This window comes from Panthera pardus, unplaced genomic scaffold (assembly GCF_024362965.1).
Source record: "Panthera pardus isolate Hobbes unplaced genomic scaffold, ASM2436296v1 HiC_scaffold_11, whole genome shotgun sequence".
NCBI lineage: Eukaryota > Metazoa > Chordata > Mammalia > Carnivora > Felidae > Panthera > Panthera pardus.
Genome location: NW_026526666.1, coordinates 14,575,882 through 14,596,313, shown reverse-complemented (window position 1 = coordinate 14,596,313; position 20,432 = coordinate 14,575,882). Strand labels below are relative to the sequence as shown.

The 20,432-nt window shown below is 39.5% G+C and overlaps 1 protein-coding gene across 2 annotated transcripts in view; it reads left to right on the top strand.

Annotated features, from left to right (window-relative positions):
• The window catches only part of EEIG2 (EEIG family member 2), a 100,387-nt gene extending 79,955 nt beyond the window's left edge, over positions 1 to 20,432 (top strand). Inside the window, exons 7-12 of one of the 2 annotated variants that reach the window (XR_008418291.1) lie at positions 7,920 to 8,015; positions 8,156 to 8,345; positions 8,445 to 8,572; positions 9,729 to 9,798; positions 16,223 to 16,642; positions 17,878 to 20,432. Coding sequence is in view for 1 of the 2 variants with exons in the window: in XM_019457693.2 (XP_019313238.2) it covers positions 7,920 to 8,015; positions 8,156 to 8,345; positions 8,445 to 8,572; positions 9,729 to 9,798; positions 16,223 to 16,265 (527 nt within the window). In the remaining variant the exon portion in view is untranslated. Of the gene's footprint in view, positions 1 to 7,919; positions 8,016 to 8,155; positions 8,346 to 8,444; positions 8,573 to 9,728; positions 9,799 to 16,222 lie in introns of both variants that reach the window. The other variant, XM_019457693.2, reaches the window with a different exon arrangement.

The window sequence follows — 20,432 nt, the reverse complement described above, 5'->3', positions numbered from 1 at the left end:
TAGTTAAAAGCCTAAAATGTTCAGTTGCCTGAAGAAAAAGGAGTTAGGAGCTTTCTTTCTTCTCTCATGTGATTGAGCAGGGTTATTATTTGAAAGAATGAAGAGAAAGGTGTAGTGATGCGATTAACAAATTAGTCCTAGGGGCGCCTGGGTGCCTCAGTCGGTTAAACATCCAACCTCAGCTCAGGTCATGATCTCACAGTTGGTGCGTTCAAGCCTCACATTGGGCTCTGTGCTGACAGCTTAGAGCCTGGAGCCTGCTTTGGATTCTGTGTCTCCCTCTCTCTCTGCCCTTCCCCTGTGCATGCTGTCTCACTTTTTCTCTCAAAAATAAACATTAAAAAAATATTTTAATAAGAAACAGTCCTATATCATTTTTTTAAGATTTTATTTTTTTATGTTTGTAATGTTTGTTTATTTTTGAGACAGAGTACAAGTGGGGGGGGGGGGGAGACAGACAAAGAGGGAGACAGAATCCAAAGCAGGCTCCAGGCTCTGAGCTGTCAGCACAGAACAGTGGGATGATGACCTAAGCCGAAGTCAGACCTCAACCAAATGAGCCATCCAAGCACCCTGGTCCTATATAATTCTTGATATGAACCACCTCTTTGGGTTTAGATCTTCATATAGATCAGCTTTGCATTTAGGACCACTATAAAGTGGACTAGGGATGCTGGTTTGGAGTTTGTATCTTATAGCCTGCCCAGAAGTGAGAAACCTTTGCAGAAGGGCCAGGCTGCTCCAGTAGCTTACTCATTTGGCAGCATTGCTTGGTCCAGCAACATCCAGTATCATTTATAGAACTGCTGCTGTAATTGCTGTGTTACTCAGTTGGTTTCCTTTTGCCTCTAAGTGAAAAGCAGTTCTAGTTTTCAAATAGTTCATGCTAATGAAAATGGCCACAGTTTTGCATTCTGTGAAACCTGGTTCTGGAAATACATAATTGGCATCTGGAATATGCACATTATCAGGGAACTGCTAGAAATGGCTTTGACACTGTTTTTTTGTACATTTACTTGGAAACTGAATACTATAATCAATTCTTAAGAACTTTTATTCTCACTGCTACATTGCATGCTGTGTTGATTTAAACCACAGACATTTGCCCAAATTATAGCCTAACACTAGCAACACTAATACTAAAGTAACAACGTGCTCTTTAGTTTACTGCTGTGATGGATTTTTGAGAGCAGGATTTTCTCAAAAAGCACACAATTTTGTATTTATAAGAATACATCTGACTCATTTTTATTAGAGAAATACTGAACATAAAAACTGAAATGCTTTTTGTTTTTCCGTTTATTTATTAATTTATTTAGAGAGAGAGAGAGAAAGAGAGAGAGAGAGAGAGAGAGAGAGAGAGAGAGAGAGAGAGAGAGAGAGAGAGAGTCCCAAGCAGGCTCTGATGTGTCAGCACAAAGCCCAAGGTGGGGCTCAAACACACTGTGAGATCATGACCTGGGCCGAAGTCCGCAGTCAGACACTTAACCAACTGAGCCACCCAGGCACCCTGAAATGGTTTTATTTAAGAGTGCTGTTAAATCTTATGAAAAAAAATATTTTTTTAAGTTTATTTATATTGAGAGGGAGCAGTGAGAGCGAGAATCCCAAGCAGGCTCTGCACTGTCAGCACAGAGCCCAATACAGGGCTCAGTCCTATGAACCATGACATCATGACCTGAGCCAAAGTCCAGAGTCAGATACTTAACCATCTGAGCCTCCCAGGCACCCGAAACTATATTTCTTCAATAAACCATGGTATTTAAGCTTTTTAGATTTCACTACAATGCAATTGTTTACCTTGTACCAATTTATTTTTTATTTTTATTTTTTTTTCAATATATGAAGTTTATTGTCAAATTGGTTTCCATACAACACCCAGTGCTCATCCCAAAAGGTGCCCTCCTCAATACCCATCACCCACCCTCCCCTCCCTCCCACCCCCCATCAACCCTCAGTTTGTTCTCAGTTTTTAACAGTCTCTTATGCTTTGGCTCTCTCCCACTCTAACCTCTTTTTTTTTTTTTTCCTTCCCCTCCCCCATGGGTTTCTGTTACGTTTCTCAGGATCCACATAAGAGTGAAACCATATGGTATCTGTCTTTCTCGGTATGGCTTATTTCACTTAGCATCACACTCTCCAGTTCCATCCACGTTGCTACAAAAGGCCATATTTCATTCTTTCTCATTGCCACGTAGTATTCCATTGTGTATATAAACCACAATTTCTTTATCCATTCATCAGTTGATGGACATTTAGGCTCTTTCCATAATTTGGCTATTGTTGAGAGTGCTGCCATAAACATTGGGGTACAAGTGCCCCTATGCATCAGTACTCGTGTATCCCTTGGGTAAATTCCTAGCAGTGCTATTGCTGGGTCATAGAGTAGGTCTATTTTTAATTTTCTGAGGAAGCTCCACACTGCTTTCCAGAGCAGCTGGACCAGTTTGCATTCCCACCAACAGTGCAAGAGGGTTCCCGTTTCTCCACATCCTCTCCAGCATCTATAGTCTCCTGATTTGTTCATTTTGGCCACTCTGACTGGCGTGAGGTGATATCTGAGTGTGGTTTTGATTTGTATTTCCCTGATAAGGAGCAACGTTGAACATCTTTTCATGTGCCTGTTGGCCATCCGGATGTCTTCTTTAGAGAAGTGTCTATTCATGTTTTCTGCCCATTTCTTCACTGGGTTATTTGTTTTTCGGGTATGGAGTTTGGTGAGCTCTTTATAGATTTTGGATACTAGCCCTTTGTCCGATATGTCATTTGCAAATATCTTTTCCCATTCCGTTGGTTGCCTTTTAGTTTTGTTGCTTGTTTCCTTTGCTGTGCAGAAGCTTTTGATCTTCATAAGGCCCCAGTAATTCATTTTTGCTTTTAATTCCCTTGCCTTTGGGGATGTGTCGAGTAAGAGATTGCTACGGCTGAGGTCAGAGAGGTCTTTTCCTGCTTTCTCCTCTAGGGTTTTGGTGGTTTCCTGTCTCACATTCAGGTCCTTTATCCATTTTGAGTTTATTTTTGTGAATGGTGTGAGAAAGTGGTCTAGTTTCAACCTTCTGCATGTTGCTGTCCAGTTCTCCCAGCACCATTTGTTAAAGAGACTGTCTTTTTTCCATTGGATGTTCTTTCCTGCTTTGTCAAAGATGACTTGGCCATACGTTTGTGGGTCTAGTTCTGGGGTTTCTATTCTATTCCATTGGTCTATGTGTCTGTTTTTGTGCCAATACCATACTGTCTTGATGATTATAGCTTTGTAGTAGAGGCTAAAGTCTGGGATTGTGATGCCTCCTGCTTTGGTCTTCTTCTTCAAAATTACTTTGGCTATTCGGGGCCTTTTGTGGTTCCATATGAATTTTAGGATTGCTTGTTCTAGTTTCGAGAAGAATGCTGGTGCAGTTTTGATTGGGATTGCATTGAATGTGTAGATAGCTTTGGGTAGTGTTGACATTTTGACAATATTTATTCTTCCAATCCATGAGCAGGGAATGTCTTTCCATTTCTTTATATCTTCTTCAATTACCTTCATAAGCTTTCTATAGTTGTCGGCATACAGATCTTTTACATCTTTGGTTAGATTTATTCCTAGGTATTTTATGCTTCTTGGTGCAATTGTGAATGGGATCAGTTTCTTTATTTGTCTTTCTGTTGCTTCATTGTTAGTGTATAAGAATGCAACTGATTTCTGTACATTGATTTTGTATCCTGCAACTTTGCTGAATTCATGTATCAGTTCTAGCAGACTTTTGGTGGAGTCTATCGGATTTTCCATGTATAATATCATGTCATCTGCAAAAAGCGAAAGCTTGACTTCATCTTTGCCAATTTTGTTGCCTTTGATTTCCTTTTGTTGTCTGATTGCTGATGCTAGAACTTCCAGCACTGTGTTAAACAACAGTGGTGAGAGTGGGCATCCCTGTCGTGTTCCTGATCTCAGGGAAAAAGCTCTCAGTTTTTCCCCATTGAGGATGATGTTAGCTGTGGGCTTTTCATAAATGGCTTTTATGATCTTTAAGTATGTTCCTTCTATCCCGACTTTCTCAAGGGTTTTTATTAAGAAAGGGTGCTGGATTTTTTTTGTCAAAGGCCTTTTCTGCATCGATTGACAGGATCATATGGTTCTTATCTTTTCTTTTATTAATGTGATGTATCACGTTGGTTGATTTGCGAATGTTGAACCAGCCCTGCATCCCAGGAATGAATCCCACTTGATCATGGTGAATAATTCTTTTTATATGCCGTTGAATTCGATTTGCTAGTATCTTATTGAGAATTTTTGCATCCATATTCATCAGGGATATTGGCCTGTAGTTCTCTTTTTTTACTGGGTCTCTGTCTGGTTTAGGAATCAAAGTAATACTGGCTTCATAGAATGAGTCTGGAAGTTTTCCTTCCCTTTCTATTTCTTGGAATAGCTTGAGAAGGATAGGTATTATCTCTGCTTTAAACGTCTGGTAGAACTCCCCTGGGAAGCCATCTGGTCCTGGACTTTTATTTGTTGGGAGATTTTTGATAACCGATTCAATTTCTTCGCTGGCTATGGGTCTGTTCAAGCTTTCTATTTCCTCCTGATTGAGTTTTGGAAGAGTGTGGGTGTTTAGGAATTTGTCCATTTCTTCCAGGTTGTCCAATTTGTTGGCATACAATTATTCATAGTATTCCCTGATAATTGTTTGTATCTCTGAGGGATTGGTTGTAATAATTCCATTTTCATTCATGATTTTATCTATTTGGGTCATCTCCCTTTTGTTTTTGAGAAGCCTGGCTAGAGGTTTGTCAATTTTGTTTATTTTTTCAAAAAACCAACTCTTGGTTTCGTTGATCTGCTCTACCGTTTTTTTAGATTCTATATTGTTTATTTCTGCTCTGCTCTTTATTATTTCTCTTCTTCTGCTGGGTTTAGGCTGCCTTTGCTGTTCTGCTTCTATTTCCTTTAGGTGTGCTGTTAGATTTTGTATTTGGGATTTTTCTTGTTTCTTGAGATAGGCCTGGATTGCAATGTATTTTCCTCTCAGGACTGCCTTCGCTGCATCCCAAAGCATTTGGATTGTTGTATTTTCATTTTCGTTTGTTTCCATATATTTTTTAATTTCTTCTCTAATTGCCTGGTTGACCCACTCATTCTTGAGTAGGGTGTTCTTTAACCTCCACGCTTTTGGAGGTTTTCCAGACTTTTTCCTGTGGTTGATTTCAAGCTTCATAGCATTGTGGTCTGAAAGTATGCATGGTATAATTTCAATTCTTGTAAACTTATGAAGGGCTGTTTTGTGACCCAGTATATGATCTATCTTGGAGAATGTTCCATGTGCACTCGAGAAGAAAGTATATTCTGTTGCTTTGGGATGCAGAGTTCTAAATATATCTGTCAAGTCCATCTGATCCAATGTATCATTCAGGGCCCTTGTTTCTTTATTGACCGTGTGTCTAGATGATCTATCCATTTCTGTAAGTGGAGTGTTAAAGTCCCCTGCAATTACCACATTCTTATCAATGAGGTTGCTTATGTTTATGAGTAATTGTTTTATATATTTGGGGGCTCCGGTATTCGGCGCATAGACATTTATAATAGTTAGCTCTTCCTGATGGATAGACCCTGTAATTATTATATAATGCCCTTCTTCATCTCTTGTTACAGCCTTTAATTTAAAGTCTAGTTTGTCTGATATAAGTATGGCTACTCCAGCTTTCTTTTGGCTTCCAGTAGCATGATAAATAGTTCTCCATCCCCTCACTCTCAATCTAAAGGTGTCCTCAGATCTAAAATGAGTCTCTTGTAGACAGCAAATAGATGGGTCTTGTTTTTTTATCCATTCTGATACCCTATGTCTTTTGGTTGGCGCATTTAATCCATTTACATTCAGTGTTATTATAGAAAGATACGGGTTTAGAGTCATTGTGATGTCTGTATGTTTTATGCTTGTAGTGATGTCTCTGGTACTTTGTCTCACAGGATCCCCCTTAGGATCTCTTGTAGGGCTGGTTTCGTGGTGACAAATTCCTTCAGTTTTTGTTTGTTTGGGAAGACCTTTATCTCTCCTTCTATTCTAAATGACAGACTTGCTGGATAAAGGATTCTCGGCTGCATATTTTTTCTGTTCAGCACATTAAAGATCTCGTGCCAATCCTTTCTGGCCTGCCAAGTTTCAAAAGAGAGATCAGTCACGAGTCTTATAGGTCTCCCTTTATATGTGAGGGCACGTTTACCCTTTGCTGCTTTCAGAATTTTTTCTTTATCCTTGTATTTTGCCAGTTTCACTATGATATGTCGTGCAGAAGATCGATTCAAGTTACGTCTGAAGGGAGTTGTCTGTGCCTCTTTCAATGCCTTTTTCCTTCCCCAGTTCAGGGAAGTTCTCAGCTATAATTTCTTCAAGTACCCCTTTAGCACCTTTCCCTCTCTCTTCCTCCTCTGGAATACCAATTATGCATAGATTATTTCTCTTTAGTGCATCACTTAGTTCTCTAATTTTCCCCTCATACTCCTGGATTTTTTTATCTCTCTTTCTCTCAGCTTCCTCTTTTTCCATAACTTTATCTTCTAGTTCACCTATTCTCTCCTCTGCCTCTTCAATCTGAGCCGTCGTTGTTTTCATTTTGTTTTGCATTTCGTTTAAAGCGTTTTTCAGCTCCTCATGACTGTTCCTTAGTCCCTTGATCTCTGTGGCAAGAGATTCTCTGCTGTCCTCTATACTGTTTTCAAGCCCAGCGAATAATTTTATGACTATTATTCTAAATTCACTTTCTGTTATATTATTTAAATCCTTTTTGATCAGTTCATTAGCTGTTGTTATTTCCTGGAGATTCTTCTGAGGGGAATTCTTCCGTTTGGTCATTTTGGATAGTCCCTGGAGTGGTGGGGACCTGCAGGGCACTTCCCCTGTGCTGTGGTGTATAACTGGAGTTGGTGGGCGGGGCCGCAGTCCGACCTGATGTCTGCCCCCAGCCCACCGCTGGGGCCACAGTCAGACTGGTGTGTGCCTTCTCTTCCCCTCTCCTAGGGGTGGGATTCACTGTGGGGTGGTGTGGCCCGTCTGGGCTACTTGCACACTGCCAGGATTGTGGTGCTGTGGATCTGGCGTATTAGCTGGGGTGGGTAGGCAAGGTGCACGGGGGCAGGAGGGGCAGGCTTAGCTCGCTTCTCCTTAGGTGATCCACTTCAGGAGGGGCCCTGTGGCAGCAGGAGGGAGTCAGATCTGCTGCCAGAGGTTTGGCTCCGCAGAAGCACAGAGTTGGGTGTTTGCGCGGAGGAGGAGCGAGCAAGTTCCCTGGCAGGAACTGGTTCACTTTAGAATTTTGGCTGGGGGATGGGCGAGGGAAATGGTGCTGGCGAGCGCCTTTGTTCCCCACCAAACTGAGCTCTGTCGTCCGGGGGCTCAGCAGCTCTCCCTGCCTTTGTCCTCCAGCCTTCCTGCTTTCTGAGCAGAGCTGTTAACTTATGACCTCCCAGACGCTAAGTCACGCTTGCTGTCGGAACACAGTCCGTCAGGCCCCTCCGCTTTTGCCAGCCAGACTCGGGGGCTCTGCTTGGCCGGCGAGCCGCCCCTCCGCCCCGGCTCCCTCCCGCCAATCCGTGGAGCGCGCACCGCCTCGCCGCCCTTCCTACCCTCTTCCGTGGGCCTCTCGTCTGCGCTTGGCTCCGGAGACTCCGTTCTGCTAATCCTCTGGCGGTTTTCTGGGTTATTTAGGCAGGTGTAGGTGGAATCTAAGTGATCAGCAGGACGTGCAGTGAGCCCAGCGTCCTCCTATGCCGCCATCTTCCAACTGCCCCCTACCTTGTACCAATTTAAAAGGATCTCTTTTCACTTTGTAACTAATTTTTCTTGATAATGAACTTAGCAGTTAATAAAATCTGCAGACAAGAATACAAATTGACCATTGACTTCTTGGCAGTAATGGTAACATCATGTTATGACTTATTGCAGATCTTTCAGCAAAGAGTGCCTCTGTTCCAGATGAACTTGGTGCCTGTGGACATTCTAGAACATCAAGCTATGCAAGCCAGCAGTCAAAAGTATCAGGTAGAGGCTAACAGTGAAGTTGAATTCCTTAGATATTTATTGTTCTAAAGTATTACTTGTAACTGCCAGGGTGTGGGAGAACGTTTACGTGCAGTGTGTTTGGTGTTAGTATTTTACCCAAAGCAATTTTTCTCTAACAGGGTATAGCTCGTGCCACTCCCGGTCATCTAGCTTCTCTGACCTCTGCCACAGGAGAAATACCTCAGTGGGAAGCACATCAACAGGAATTGAAAGTATTCTAGAGCCCTGTGATGAAATTGAGCAAAAAATAGTTGAACCAAATCTTGATACAGCTGGCAAAGAAGATACCGCTTCAGAACCGTTCAACAGGTATTTTTCCAGTCTCTGTTTAAATGGAGAGGAAAAAAACAACTTTGTTCTCGTAACATAATAAAAACAAGGGAAAAATTTTTTTAATTATTTTCAAAGATGCCCAGTGAAGCAAGATTCTGTAGAATCTCAGCTGAAGCGAGTTGATGACACCAGAGTGGATGCAGATGATATTGTAGAGAAAATACTGCAGAGTCAAGACTTCAGCCTAGATTCCAGTGCAGAAGGTATGTGGATTAAGTAGGCTGCATGCCCAGCGTGGGGCTTGAACTCATCACCGTGAGATCAAGACCTGAACTGAGATCAGTAGTCAGATGCTGGGGCACCTGGGTGGCTCAGTCGGTTGAGTGTCCGACTTCGGCTCAGGTCATGATCTCACAGCTCGTGAGTTCGAGCCCCACGTCAGGCTCCGTGCTGACAGCTCAGAGCCTGGAGCCTGCTTCGGATTCTGTGTCTCCCTCTCTCTCTGACTCTCCCCCACTCATGCTCTGTCTCTCTCTGTCTCAAAAATAAATATACATTTAAAAAAAAAAAAAAATAGATGCTGAACTGACTTAACCCCCCCCTCAGATGCCTCTAAAAACATACAATTTTAAAGAAGCCTTATTGTGTATGCATCAACGTCTACCATGTTTATGTACCTTACAACAGATGTCTGTATCTGCTTTATCATAACTGGACACAACAACTGTGTAATTTTCAGGGTTGGATAGTGATCTTGAGATGATAGTGAATCACAGAATCCTTTATTCCCTCCTCAGCATTTTCACTGAGGCAAAATTTACATGCCACCAATTTGAAAGGTGTAATTATTCACGCCGGCATGAATAGAGAGCAGTTAGCAATGGACTTAGTTTCATTATGTAACTGGTTGTAAAGAGAAGTAATTAAACCTTACTTATGGAAATTTGTAGGAAGAGAAATCTTTTTTACTCAGTTTTAAAGAAAAACAACTTTAGGGAAGTTAATGAGAAATAACTATTAGGATATCTTTTAGGAGCGCCTGGCTGACTCAGTACATCATGTGACTCTTGATCTCAGGGTTGTGAGTTTAAGCCCCACATTGGACATGGAGCCTACTTAAAAAAAAAAAAAAAAGCATGTCTTTTAAATTGCCTGTTTTTAAAATATATGTGTAGCTTTCTAAAAGTTTATTTCTTGGGGCTGTTTCAGTCAGTACAGTGTGCAATTCTTGCTCTCTGAGTTGTGAGCTCAAGCCCCATGTTGGGTGTAGAAATTACTTAAAAATAAAATCTAAAAATAAAAAATAAAAATGTATTTAATAAAACTTAAATGTAAATTATGAATTTAATATGATAGGAATATAATTTGACAATAATGTAATACGTGTGCCTATAACAAATATTTTAAATTGAATTGCAGAAGAAGGACTGAGGTTATTTGTGGGTCCCGGAGGAAGTACGACCTTCGGCAGCCATCATCTTCCAAATAGGTACGTGGTCCAGATAGCATCGTATTAAATAAAGAATATGTTCTTGAGTAGAAGGTGAAAGTTACAAAGTTTGTATTAGATTGAGGCTAGAAAATACATAGAATGCATCCATGAGAAGAATTACAGCTCTTAGCTTTCCTTATCTTGAGTATGTTTGAAATTATATTTAATAAGTTTTATTTGTTGGTTTTCTTAAATGTGTTTTTAGAACATATTAGTAGAGGACCAGAAGAGCATTGGGCAAGATGCAATGAAAAACGATGTTTAGAAAATAGTTCTTAGTCTGATATTTTAAAAAGAGCAAAGCAAAATTACATTTCAGTCAGTGATCTTGTCTGTTATGAGCAGTTACATGACCACTCAGCAGCATACACTTGGTACTAACCTTTTTTGTACTCCCCTTTCTCCACCCTACAAGAGTCTAACATACATACTAAGAAAAGTTCAGAATACCAAACATCATTCTGGTAGTTATTCAGATTCAGATGAAGAAAAGGCACCTGCCAGACTTACTTCTGATTTCCAGTACTGCAGCAAATAGTACTGAGCACAGATGGCTTGGGACAGTTAAGGAATTCTGACCCCTTATGCCCTTATGTGCATCCCTTATACTCAGTATTTCCATGTAATATTTAGAGTTCCAGAATAAGTCACAGTTGTACTGGGGAGCCCCCATGTCCAAAACAGTTATTTTGTTCTCTAATGCTCAAAACCTGAAGGAATTTCTAATTCATTTGTTCCACCAATACTGCTTTTATTGAGTTCCTCCTCCGTGTCCAGCACGTTGCAGAGTCCAAAAGTTACAAAGGATATAGCAGAGAACCTACATCAGCAACTAACTGCAATCAGTTGTGATAGGTAGGTAAGAGAGAGAGACATATAAAGAGGCCATGAGGAAGTAGTTAATTTGAACTAAGGTTTATAGAGGATGTAAATGCAATTTATAGTTTTCATTAACTCTCACTGAGTTATCCACTCATTAAATTCAGTAGCTATTTATTGGGCCAAGTCGTGGGTAAGGATGCAAGATAGAAAGACCCAGTTCACCCTCAGCTAGCCTATGTGTCTAGCATATGGGGTTGGGAAATTACAGCCTGTGAGCCAAATTGGCCCACTACCTGTTTTTGTAAAAATATTTTTTTAGAATACAGCAACTCTTGTTTATGTATTATCTATGGCTGCCTTGATGCTACAGCAGCAGAATTGAATAGTATAATAGAGACCATAATGGCTCACCAAGCCTAAAATATTTATTATCTGACTCTTTCTAGCAGGTGAGATAGACAAACTAAAATTTATAGTAGTGTAATAAGCACTATAATATAGAGAAGTAGAGGAGACTCTGAGAGAACAGAGATGGGACCTCACTCAGAGAAAACTTACTAGAAATTTGACACCTGAAGAGAGAGTTGGGAAGAATTAAAAGTAAGTGTGGGGGGTTAACAGGTGGATGTGAGGAAGACAGATATTCCTGGTAGTAGATTCAAAGAGAATGAATGTATAGGCATAACAGTTATAATATCTAATTATATAATAGTAAATATATAATATAACACTGAGCATTTACTCGTATGTGCTAGGCACATATATATGCTTCATTCAATTCTTACATTATCTCTTTCAGTACTCACGATGTACTATTATTAGTCTTTAAAAAGACAAAACAAAGAGGTTAAATAATTTGCCCAAGGCCTTAAAACTAATAACTGATAAAACCAAGATTCAGACTCCTGTCTCTTTGAGCCCAGAGCACATTCGTTGTACCTAACCGCCATACCTTACTGGCTTATGAATAATATAACCCACTTTGGGAGTTGCCAGTGAACAGGTACTCTGAGGAGGGGGCATGTGAAGGCTGCCTGTGGGACATGAAGTTGGTAAGAATCTCAAAGCCAGGTTATAAACAGTCTCTGTTGCCATAACAAAGAATGTATCCTTTTCTGTCATGTGCACAGTTTGGTCGTTCTTTGGCAGGAAAATGATCTATGATACTGGCATGTTAGAAAACTAAGTGGCCATAATTTGATGGGGGTGGGGAGGTTGGAACAAGGAGAGACTAGTAGCAAGGAACAGGTAGAAAATGACATTTATGAAGACAGTAATACATATTATATGGTAGAGAGACCATGTGTTTTGAGTTAAAGAGGCTTGAGTTCATATCTGAGCCAGACCACTTGGGGCCTCAGTAAATCATTTAACTTCAATGGAACTTTAGTTACCTCCATTGAAAAGCAGGGATAATCATGGGATTGTTGTAAAGAGCAAATGACCTAATATACTCAGTAAGCTCTAGTGTTTATTAATTTAGGTACAGGAACAGCAAACAATAGAAGTTCCAACCAAAAGGAACCAAAATAGTGAATGTTCAAAAGCAACAGCTATCTGTACTCTCATTTCAGACTGCTCAGGGTCCAAGTCAGAGTCCCTCCCCTGTTGACTTCACTGATACTATTAACCTCTGTCAGCCTTACTCTCCTCACCTGAAAAATGGGAGTGACCAATAATGCCTAGTTGATAGGATTTTACTGATTAAATTAGATAACTTATGTAAAATACTTAGCGTAGTGCTTAATACACAGAAGGCTGTCAGTATATGCTAGCTGTTTATATTGTTGTTATTAAGAGGAAAGAAGGTTAATTTTCTATTTGAGAAATAACCTAGGCTCTAAAGGCATTTAGAATTCTGGCTCCCACTCCTTTTCCAAATGAATGTTAGAATAATCATCACCTAACATAAGGGAAGGGAAACAAAAACAATATAAAAACAGGGAGGGGAACAAAACATAAGAGACTCTGAAACATGGAGAAGAAACAGAAGGTTACTGGAGAGGTTGTGGAAGGGGGGATGGGCTAAGTGGGTAAGGGGCATTAAGGAATCTACTCCTGAAATCACTGTTGCCCTATATGCTAACTAATTTGGATGTAAATTTTAAAAAAAAAATTTGTTTTAATCTACATTTAAAAAAAAAAGAATAATCATCACCTAATGCATGAAAGCCTAAAATGATAATTAAGGGTTGAAGTAGATGATTAATGTTACATGCCACTGAAAGCCTGAGGAATGTTAGAGACAGTGTATCATGGTGAAAAGAGAATGGGCCATGCAGTCTGACATGGATTTCATTCCTGGCTTAACCATCATGACCCAGCTTAGCTTAGTTTAGCTATGATCCTGACAAATTACATCTCTTACTTACCACCAAAAAGACAACCATTATCACTGGGGTTAACAACACAGGCTCTGGAGTTGGGCTACATGGGTTCAGTCCCAAGCCCTCCTGCGTATCAGCCGTGCATCTTTGATAAGTTACTTCACTTCTCTCTGCCTGTCTCCTCACCTACGAAATAGTGACAATAACAGAACCCACCTCGTAAGAGTTACAAGGCCTAAATTAAGTGAGGTAAGACATAGAAGTGACTAAAACATAATCTGGTATGCAGTACTCCATATACACTAATTAAAGGTCTCTCTTGCAGGATTATTGAGATCGAGCTATTTTCAGTGTCCAGCACAATACCTGTGCACATAGACTCTCCATAACTAGCTGGTGTGTCTCAGAGAAACTAATGTGTTAGCATTAGATCTATTCTGAAAGAGAAACTGGCAGCACAAGATGAAACTAGAGTCATTTACTCAGGCACTGAAGAGGCACAAGAACCATATGTGGTTAAGAAAGTAAACCCATGAAAATGAAGAGAACAGAGCAGAGTAGTAGAGACTTGGGGGAGCAGTATCCCCAGTCATACACTTAAAGTCTAGTGGACACAGCCCAACCGGCCTGGGAGTGCTTGCACAGGCTGCTCCTTGCTTGCCTTTGAGACAATAGTTTCTGACAAAAAAGTCTGCTTTCATTTCGGTTTTTATTCTTCCATGTGATTTTTTTTTCATCTCTGGCTACCTTTTTAAGATTTTATCACTGGTTCTTAGCAATTTGGTTATGATGTGCCTGGGTTTTTCTTTGTGTTTATTCCGCTTGGGGTTCATTGAGCTTCTTGGGTCTGTGGGTTTACAGTTGTCATCAAATTTGGAAATTCTCCAGCCATTATTTTCCCCTACCCCTCCTTCTGTTATCCTAACCCACAAATTCCAGCCCGCAGCCTCCCTGTGCTCTGACCTGTGACTCCCACACTCAGATCACCTGGCTGGGGCACCCGGATGGCTTAGTTGGTTAAGCGTCCGACTCTCTATCTCAGCTCAGATCTTGACCTCAGGGTTGTGAGTTCAAGCTCCACATTGGGTTCTACACTGAGCATGGAGCCTGCTTAGAAAGTAAAATATAAATAAATACATACATACATACATACATACATATATACATACATACATAAATACCACCTGGCTATGTTTGGGTTCTGTCTTCCTGCAGTGAAGGCTGGGAGGACCCTGAAGGAAACTGTCTTAGACTTTTCTTCATTGATTTCCCTTCTCTCAGGACCAGTCCTGTGCTGCTTGTTGTCCAGTATATGAACTGTTGTTTTATATGTTCTATAAAATATTATAGCTATTTACAACAGGAGGGAAAGTCTGGTTCCTATTACTACATTATTGCCAGAGTAGAACAGTTTTAGGGCATCTAACAGCCAGGGTGCAGTGGGGCTCACCAAGACTCCTTCAAATTCCAATATCTGTAATTGTGAATGGGTGTTCACTGGTGTTCCGTTAAGGATGTTCCTGTTTCTTCTGCAGAATGAATCTGTAAGAACAGGAGCCTCTAAGCAGTCAACTGAGAATTCCAAGTCAGTACACAGTGGCCTGGTAACCACTGCATTACTCCCACTTTTTTAGGATTTCCTCTTAAAATTTCATTATGGGAAGAGACCAACCATGTTGTTTGCTTTTGGTCTTACTGGTCTCTGGAATTCTCAGAGTGAAATGTCAGGTTGTGTGGCCCCTGGCATCCTGACACATGAGGAGATAGGTACTGGTGAAAACTGAAAGCAGTAATACTCTCCCCTCCATGCAACACCACCACTCAGCTCCCTGCCTGATTGCTCGAGGGGTCAAAAGTCCTCATCTAAAAATAAATCCAGCTACCATCAAAAAGACACTGTGCTTTTACAGACTTGTAGAAAACCTGTATCCTCCCAGATGAAGAAACAATAGAGGGAACATGTGTGTTCCATTATAGGGCCAAGGTTCTGGGTACATCAGGAGTAACAAACCTTTTGTTGATGAGGTCATTACTTCATTTAAACACCTGTTTTATTCACAGAGTTTACTAATTTTAAATTTTTAGTATTCTCCATATTTTATTGATAGAGGTCAGTTAGCACCTGGAATATCAAGGCAGAGCAGCTTTGCGGCAAAGCTGCTATCACAGATACGTATAATGAGAATACAGTGGCCAGGCTGTTAGGACAGAGAGTTTTGCCATAAAAGGTGATTCATGGATGCACGTGCCCTCCATTTTGCCCTTCACCATCCTCCCTACCTGTGGTCAAACTTAGATTGCTACCAGTCCAAGGCAAGCAATTGCTCTTTAAGCAAGTGAGACAAAGTTGACACATCCCCATTCATGTTCCATGGCATGAAACAGTCACATGGCAACACCTATCAACAAGGCGTTTAGGAAATGTGGCCTCTAGCTGAGCAGCCTGGACAGCCTGTTGCCAGCTAAAACTGCGAAGAAGGAGAAGATAGATTCAGAGGGACAACCAGCAGCCTGCCAAACCAAGCTAGTGAAGAAATAAACCTCTCTTCAAGATCACTTCACTTCAAATCTGTATTACACAGGTATAATTTACATTACTGACTACATATAAAAACATTGGCATGTTGACTAAAAAAAATTCTCACACTTTCCAGGAAGATGCATTAAGACCTCACACTGTAGGGGTGCCTGAGTGGCTCAGTTGCGCATCCAAGCGTCAGCCCAGGTCATGATCTCACAATTCATGGGTTCAAGCCCCACATGGGGCTCTGCGCTGACAGTGTAGAGTCTGCTTGGGATTCTCTCTCTCCCTCTCTCTCTCTCTCTCTGCCCCTCCCAAACTTGTGCTGTCTCTCACAAAATAAATAAAACAAACAAAAAAGACATCACACTATAATTGCAACTAAAAACTATCACCCATAACTCTGCAAGGCCTGGGTAAATTGCCAGTCAGTATATGCCCTAGGATAAGACTGATTTTAAGATTTATGTATAAACATGTTTAAAGAAAAGATTTCTTGCCACAGGTCAAGATTTAGGAACAGTACTAGATTATTATAGGAATAAGTGTGTCTAGACTAATCCAATGTACTAATCCTAAACATTTAATATTTCAAGTGTTTTCTATCTGTGATATCTTTAAACCTTGTGGAAATCAAATCTAGTAGAAAATGCCTAATGCACCTAACTCTTTGAGTGCAAGGTTAATTAGAACAATTTCAAACATTACAGTTCAAGATTTTGAAGGGTTTTTTTTCTTCCTCTGGTTGTAGGGTGGGGTCTGGAGCTTATGAACAAGTTGTGATCAAACGCTAGAAGTCAAGCTGGTGAACTGAAGCTTCTTCCCTGGGGGTTTGAGACATGCGCAATCAAGCTGTCAAGGCACTTCATTCAAGCACTTATGAGAAAATGAACATATTTGAAACATGAAGCGCGTTCCTCTATCAAGAGGAAAGCCAACACTGATTCCTTCTGTGAAAGTGTGCGCCACCATCCTGTCCCACCCACCAAAAGGGAACATCAGAACAGTAGTATCCAGGTGCTGTGCCACGTGTGTTTAGAGGCACACAGCTTCTGTGGTCACTGCACATGATAGTGAAAGCCTGCTCTTTCTTTTGAAACAGCCAGGTGGGGAAAACAACATTATACGTCTGAGTATAGCTCAGTCCTGAAGTGTAAAACCTGTAGTAGAGGTAGGTGCTCAACAGGTTTGGGCTCTAATTATTTAATTTTAATGTTTGGGAGATAGTAAGTGAATGTCTTGAACCCTATAAATTCTGTCAAGATAGTTACAATCTCTTAAGGATATCTTCCATAATATTATATACTACCTATGGTATTGTACTAGGTTTATTAACTCTTCTTGGTTAAATAATTGATAGAAAGTTTGGGTGTTCATCCTTCGGGGAAATGCTATACTACAGTCAAAGTGTGGAGAATGCTTAATTCTAAACGTATCCGTCACAAGTGGAATAAGCGTGTTTAAGTCTGAGATGTGTGAATGAGTGTAACGCCATTATTATGCAGCATGCATTGTTACTTGTTAATGTTAGATGAGCTGCACAACTCCCGCTAGCACTATATATGAGATTCAAGCTAAGTTTAATATTCAATATGGTAGGCTCCCATGAGGCACCTTAAGAGCTGTTCTATTATTCACTGAATAATATCTGCTGGTTTCAGGAGTCAAAATTCAGAACAGGAGAAAAACCTTAGCATCAAAAACCAAGCAGCCTTTTCTGTGTAAGTTCAGACTTATCTGAAACTGAAAATTGTTCCAAGGAGGTGGCAGATAAGACAGGGGACAGCTGCTTGACATTACTGACATAGACTCGTGATTTTCTATTTTAACTCCCCACTATGGGATAGTATGTTTTTTCCTTTACTATAACAGTTGTTGTTTTGAGACAATAAAATATAACATAATCCAATGCAGCTTTTCAAGTATTATCTGATCTGGATCCAGTTTAACAAGCTCAAAAGATAGATCATCTTTTTATCAGGTGGGAAGAGTTTTTCTGGTCTTACATGACGAGTTTTAATTTTCTTGGAATCATTCAGTTACTGAAGAAAAATGTAGATTCTTTAGAACCAGTAATTCCCAGTCCTTACTTTCAAAACCATGTCAAAAAAAATGTGGTATGTTTGAATAATTTTGGTCTAGGTATTTTTGTTTTGGCAAAGTAAAGGGAAAACATATTAAAATATTTCAATACCCAAATTTAAAGGTTTAGAAAAATTTGAGTAGTTCATGTTACAGTTTTCGGTTTTTTAACAATTCAAGGATTAGGTATTCCAAATTAATCCAGTACTACTGTTGCACCTAGATATTTTTTAAAAGGTTAAATTCCATTTTAGAATATTTTGAATGTTGAGAGATAAGGTTTTCTGAGTCGTTACTAATACTTTTGTTGTTTTGTTTTGAAAGGAAAAAATGTGACCTGAACATTTTAGTCTAACCAAGGAAAATGTTAGCTGAAGTGGTAAAGACTTGCTTGCTCTCTGTGATTAACAAGTGAGTTGATCCGTCCATTATATATTATGGGGGTGTTGCGGGGGTGGGGGGGGTGTCAAAGTATTTAACAGAGATAAGAAGGTAGTGTTGGAGATATTTATGATGTATTAAAAACATATTTTTCTATTTTCAAAATATTATTTCTAGACTATATTTTTCATTGGCACTAATGCAAATAATTTTGCAGTTTTGAAAATAAGAACTATAGATTGTAAGCAAGGTTCAGGGAAGACATTCTTCAGATATGTAAAACATGCTGTAATCCAGGCATTGTCCATCTTGCCTGCGCTCAGCCTGATACCTTTATACAAGACTGACTCCCAGTATTTAAAATGATACAGAATTATTTTTTAAAAACAAAATGTGGAAATCTTGAAATGCATAAATATCATGGCTTTATAATTTTAGCCACCAGATACATCTTGATTTATGTAGTAGAAAATCATTTTATTTTTTAATGTTTATTTTTGAGAGAGAGTGTGTGCACTCGCGCACACACATGTACTGTGCAAGTAGGGGAGGGGCAGAAAGAAAGGGAGAGAAAGAGAATCCCAAGCAGGCTCTGCACTGTCAGCACACAGACAGATGCAGGGGCTCAAACTCATAGGGGCTCGAACTCACAAACTGTGAGACGATGACCTGAGCCGAAATCAAGAGTCCGACACTTAACCGAATGAGCCACCCAGGCACCCCAGAAATCATTTTAATAAATAGAAAAATTGATTAGGGAAAAATCAGTGCAAGTCTGGTTTCATATTATTTTGTGTTGCATTGGGATACTTTGCAATCACATTTCATTACAGTCCTCTGAAAATATTTGTTAAAGTTCACTTAAGTGTCTGCCTTACTTTTCTGGTTTTTCTTAGAACATGTAACCATGTAACTACTGAAAAAAATTGCCTTTTAAATACCAAGTGCACTTTTGGTTCCATTTGGAGTTTAGAAAATTGGATTTGAAAAAATGGATTTTAATAAATTGATTTTTAATATTAAAATCAAATTTCAAATCACCCAGTCTTAGAGAATTTGCAGATATATAACCTTGTCTTTCTAATCCTATCCTAGAGAAACATAACGGCATATTAAAGCTATATATTTGTGGTTAGATACAGAAATCTTAAATACCTTGTTTGGGGGAAGTACAGAAGCTGGTCAGGAGCCCACTTCCCATGACTTGAGCTGGTAACTGAGACCAGAGCGGATGTGAAGGGGGCAGGCAGAGCAGCCCTAGGCCATCAGTTTGCATTCTGATGGTTGACTCCCCTTTGTGGTGATGAAGGCTTCCATATACAAGCAACCGATATGGATTAGTACTTAAAATCTGAGAAAGTCTTGACCAAAAATCCTGAAGTCCATCATCCCATTCCAGGAAATACCATGAGAGTAATGTTATCCAAACTAGATTCTTCTGTTTTGTTTTGCTTTTCATGAAAACTGTGAGCCATCAAGATCTACCACCTTAGCCCATTTGTTTCTAGAAAGAAAACAAATCCTCAACGAACCACCAACCAAAACATAAAACATCCAGAAGTAATTTTAGACTGAGATTTCCATGCCAACTAGATCACTTTGCAAGCTCAAGCTGACAGTATTAAATACTTCATTTAAAAAAATTAAAAATTAAAAAAATACTTCATTTAAGTACTCTGAACTGTTAGGCTTCCTAAGACTTTTATAATATGCTTGAAAGAAACTGGGCTCATATGATGGGGTTGCATTTTGTTTTAACAGGTCAAACTGGGACAGTTCAGAAATTATACTTGGTCAATTCTTAGATGGTACGTCATGTGAATATAGTCAAGTACTGTAACTGAAATTGTTATGCCGCTTTCTGTGTTGGCTTAGGTACTATGCATAATTTTAATAGCCAAGATGTTTAAGAATATGAACTCTAAAAATATAAAGGATGAAATTAAGCCTGTTAACCTTATTTTAAGACTACTCTGGAAACAAAGGCCTTATTATTACCTTATATGTGATTTTTCGTAAGATAATATATACATAGTATATTTTAATCATGTGAATGGTCTCTAGCTACTCCCTGTATGACAAAGCTGGCAAAATTTTTTATTTACACAGACAGCATAGTCTGCATTTACAAATGTTTATGTTCATCTTATATATATATATATAACAAAATTCTCTTGCTGATATTCATTGACCAAATCCCATGCAGAGAAAGACTTAGGATATATTGTTTGATTGTTTTTTGGAAATATGTCTTATTCTGGAAGTTGGTATACTTGTGGGTGATCATGTAAATATTTACCGAAAAAAAAATTGTTATGGAAGTGATTCCATTAGTATTGTTCTAATACTTGGAAAATGACCTTCATATTTATGTATTTCTTTGTTTTACTGTACAACTATAATTCCAGGAAATTTTTTTACCAAAAAAAAAAAACCCCTTTTATTGTATTTGTAATAATGTTAAGGTGAATCTTCAATAAAAATCATCTTAAACTTTA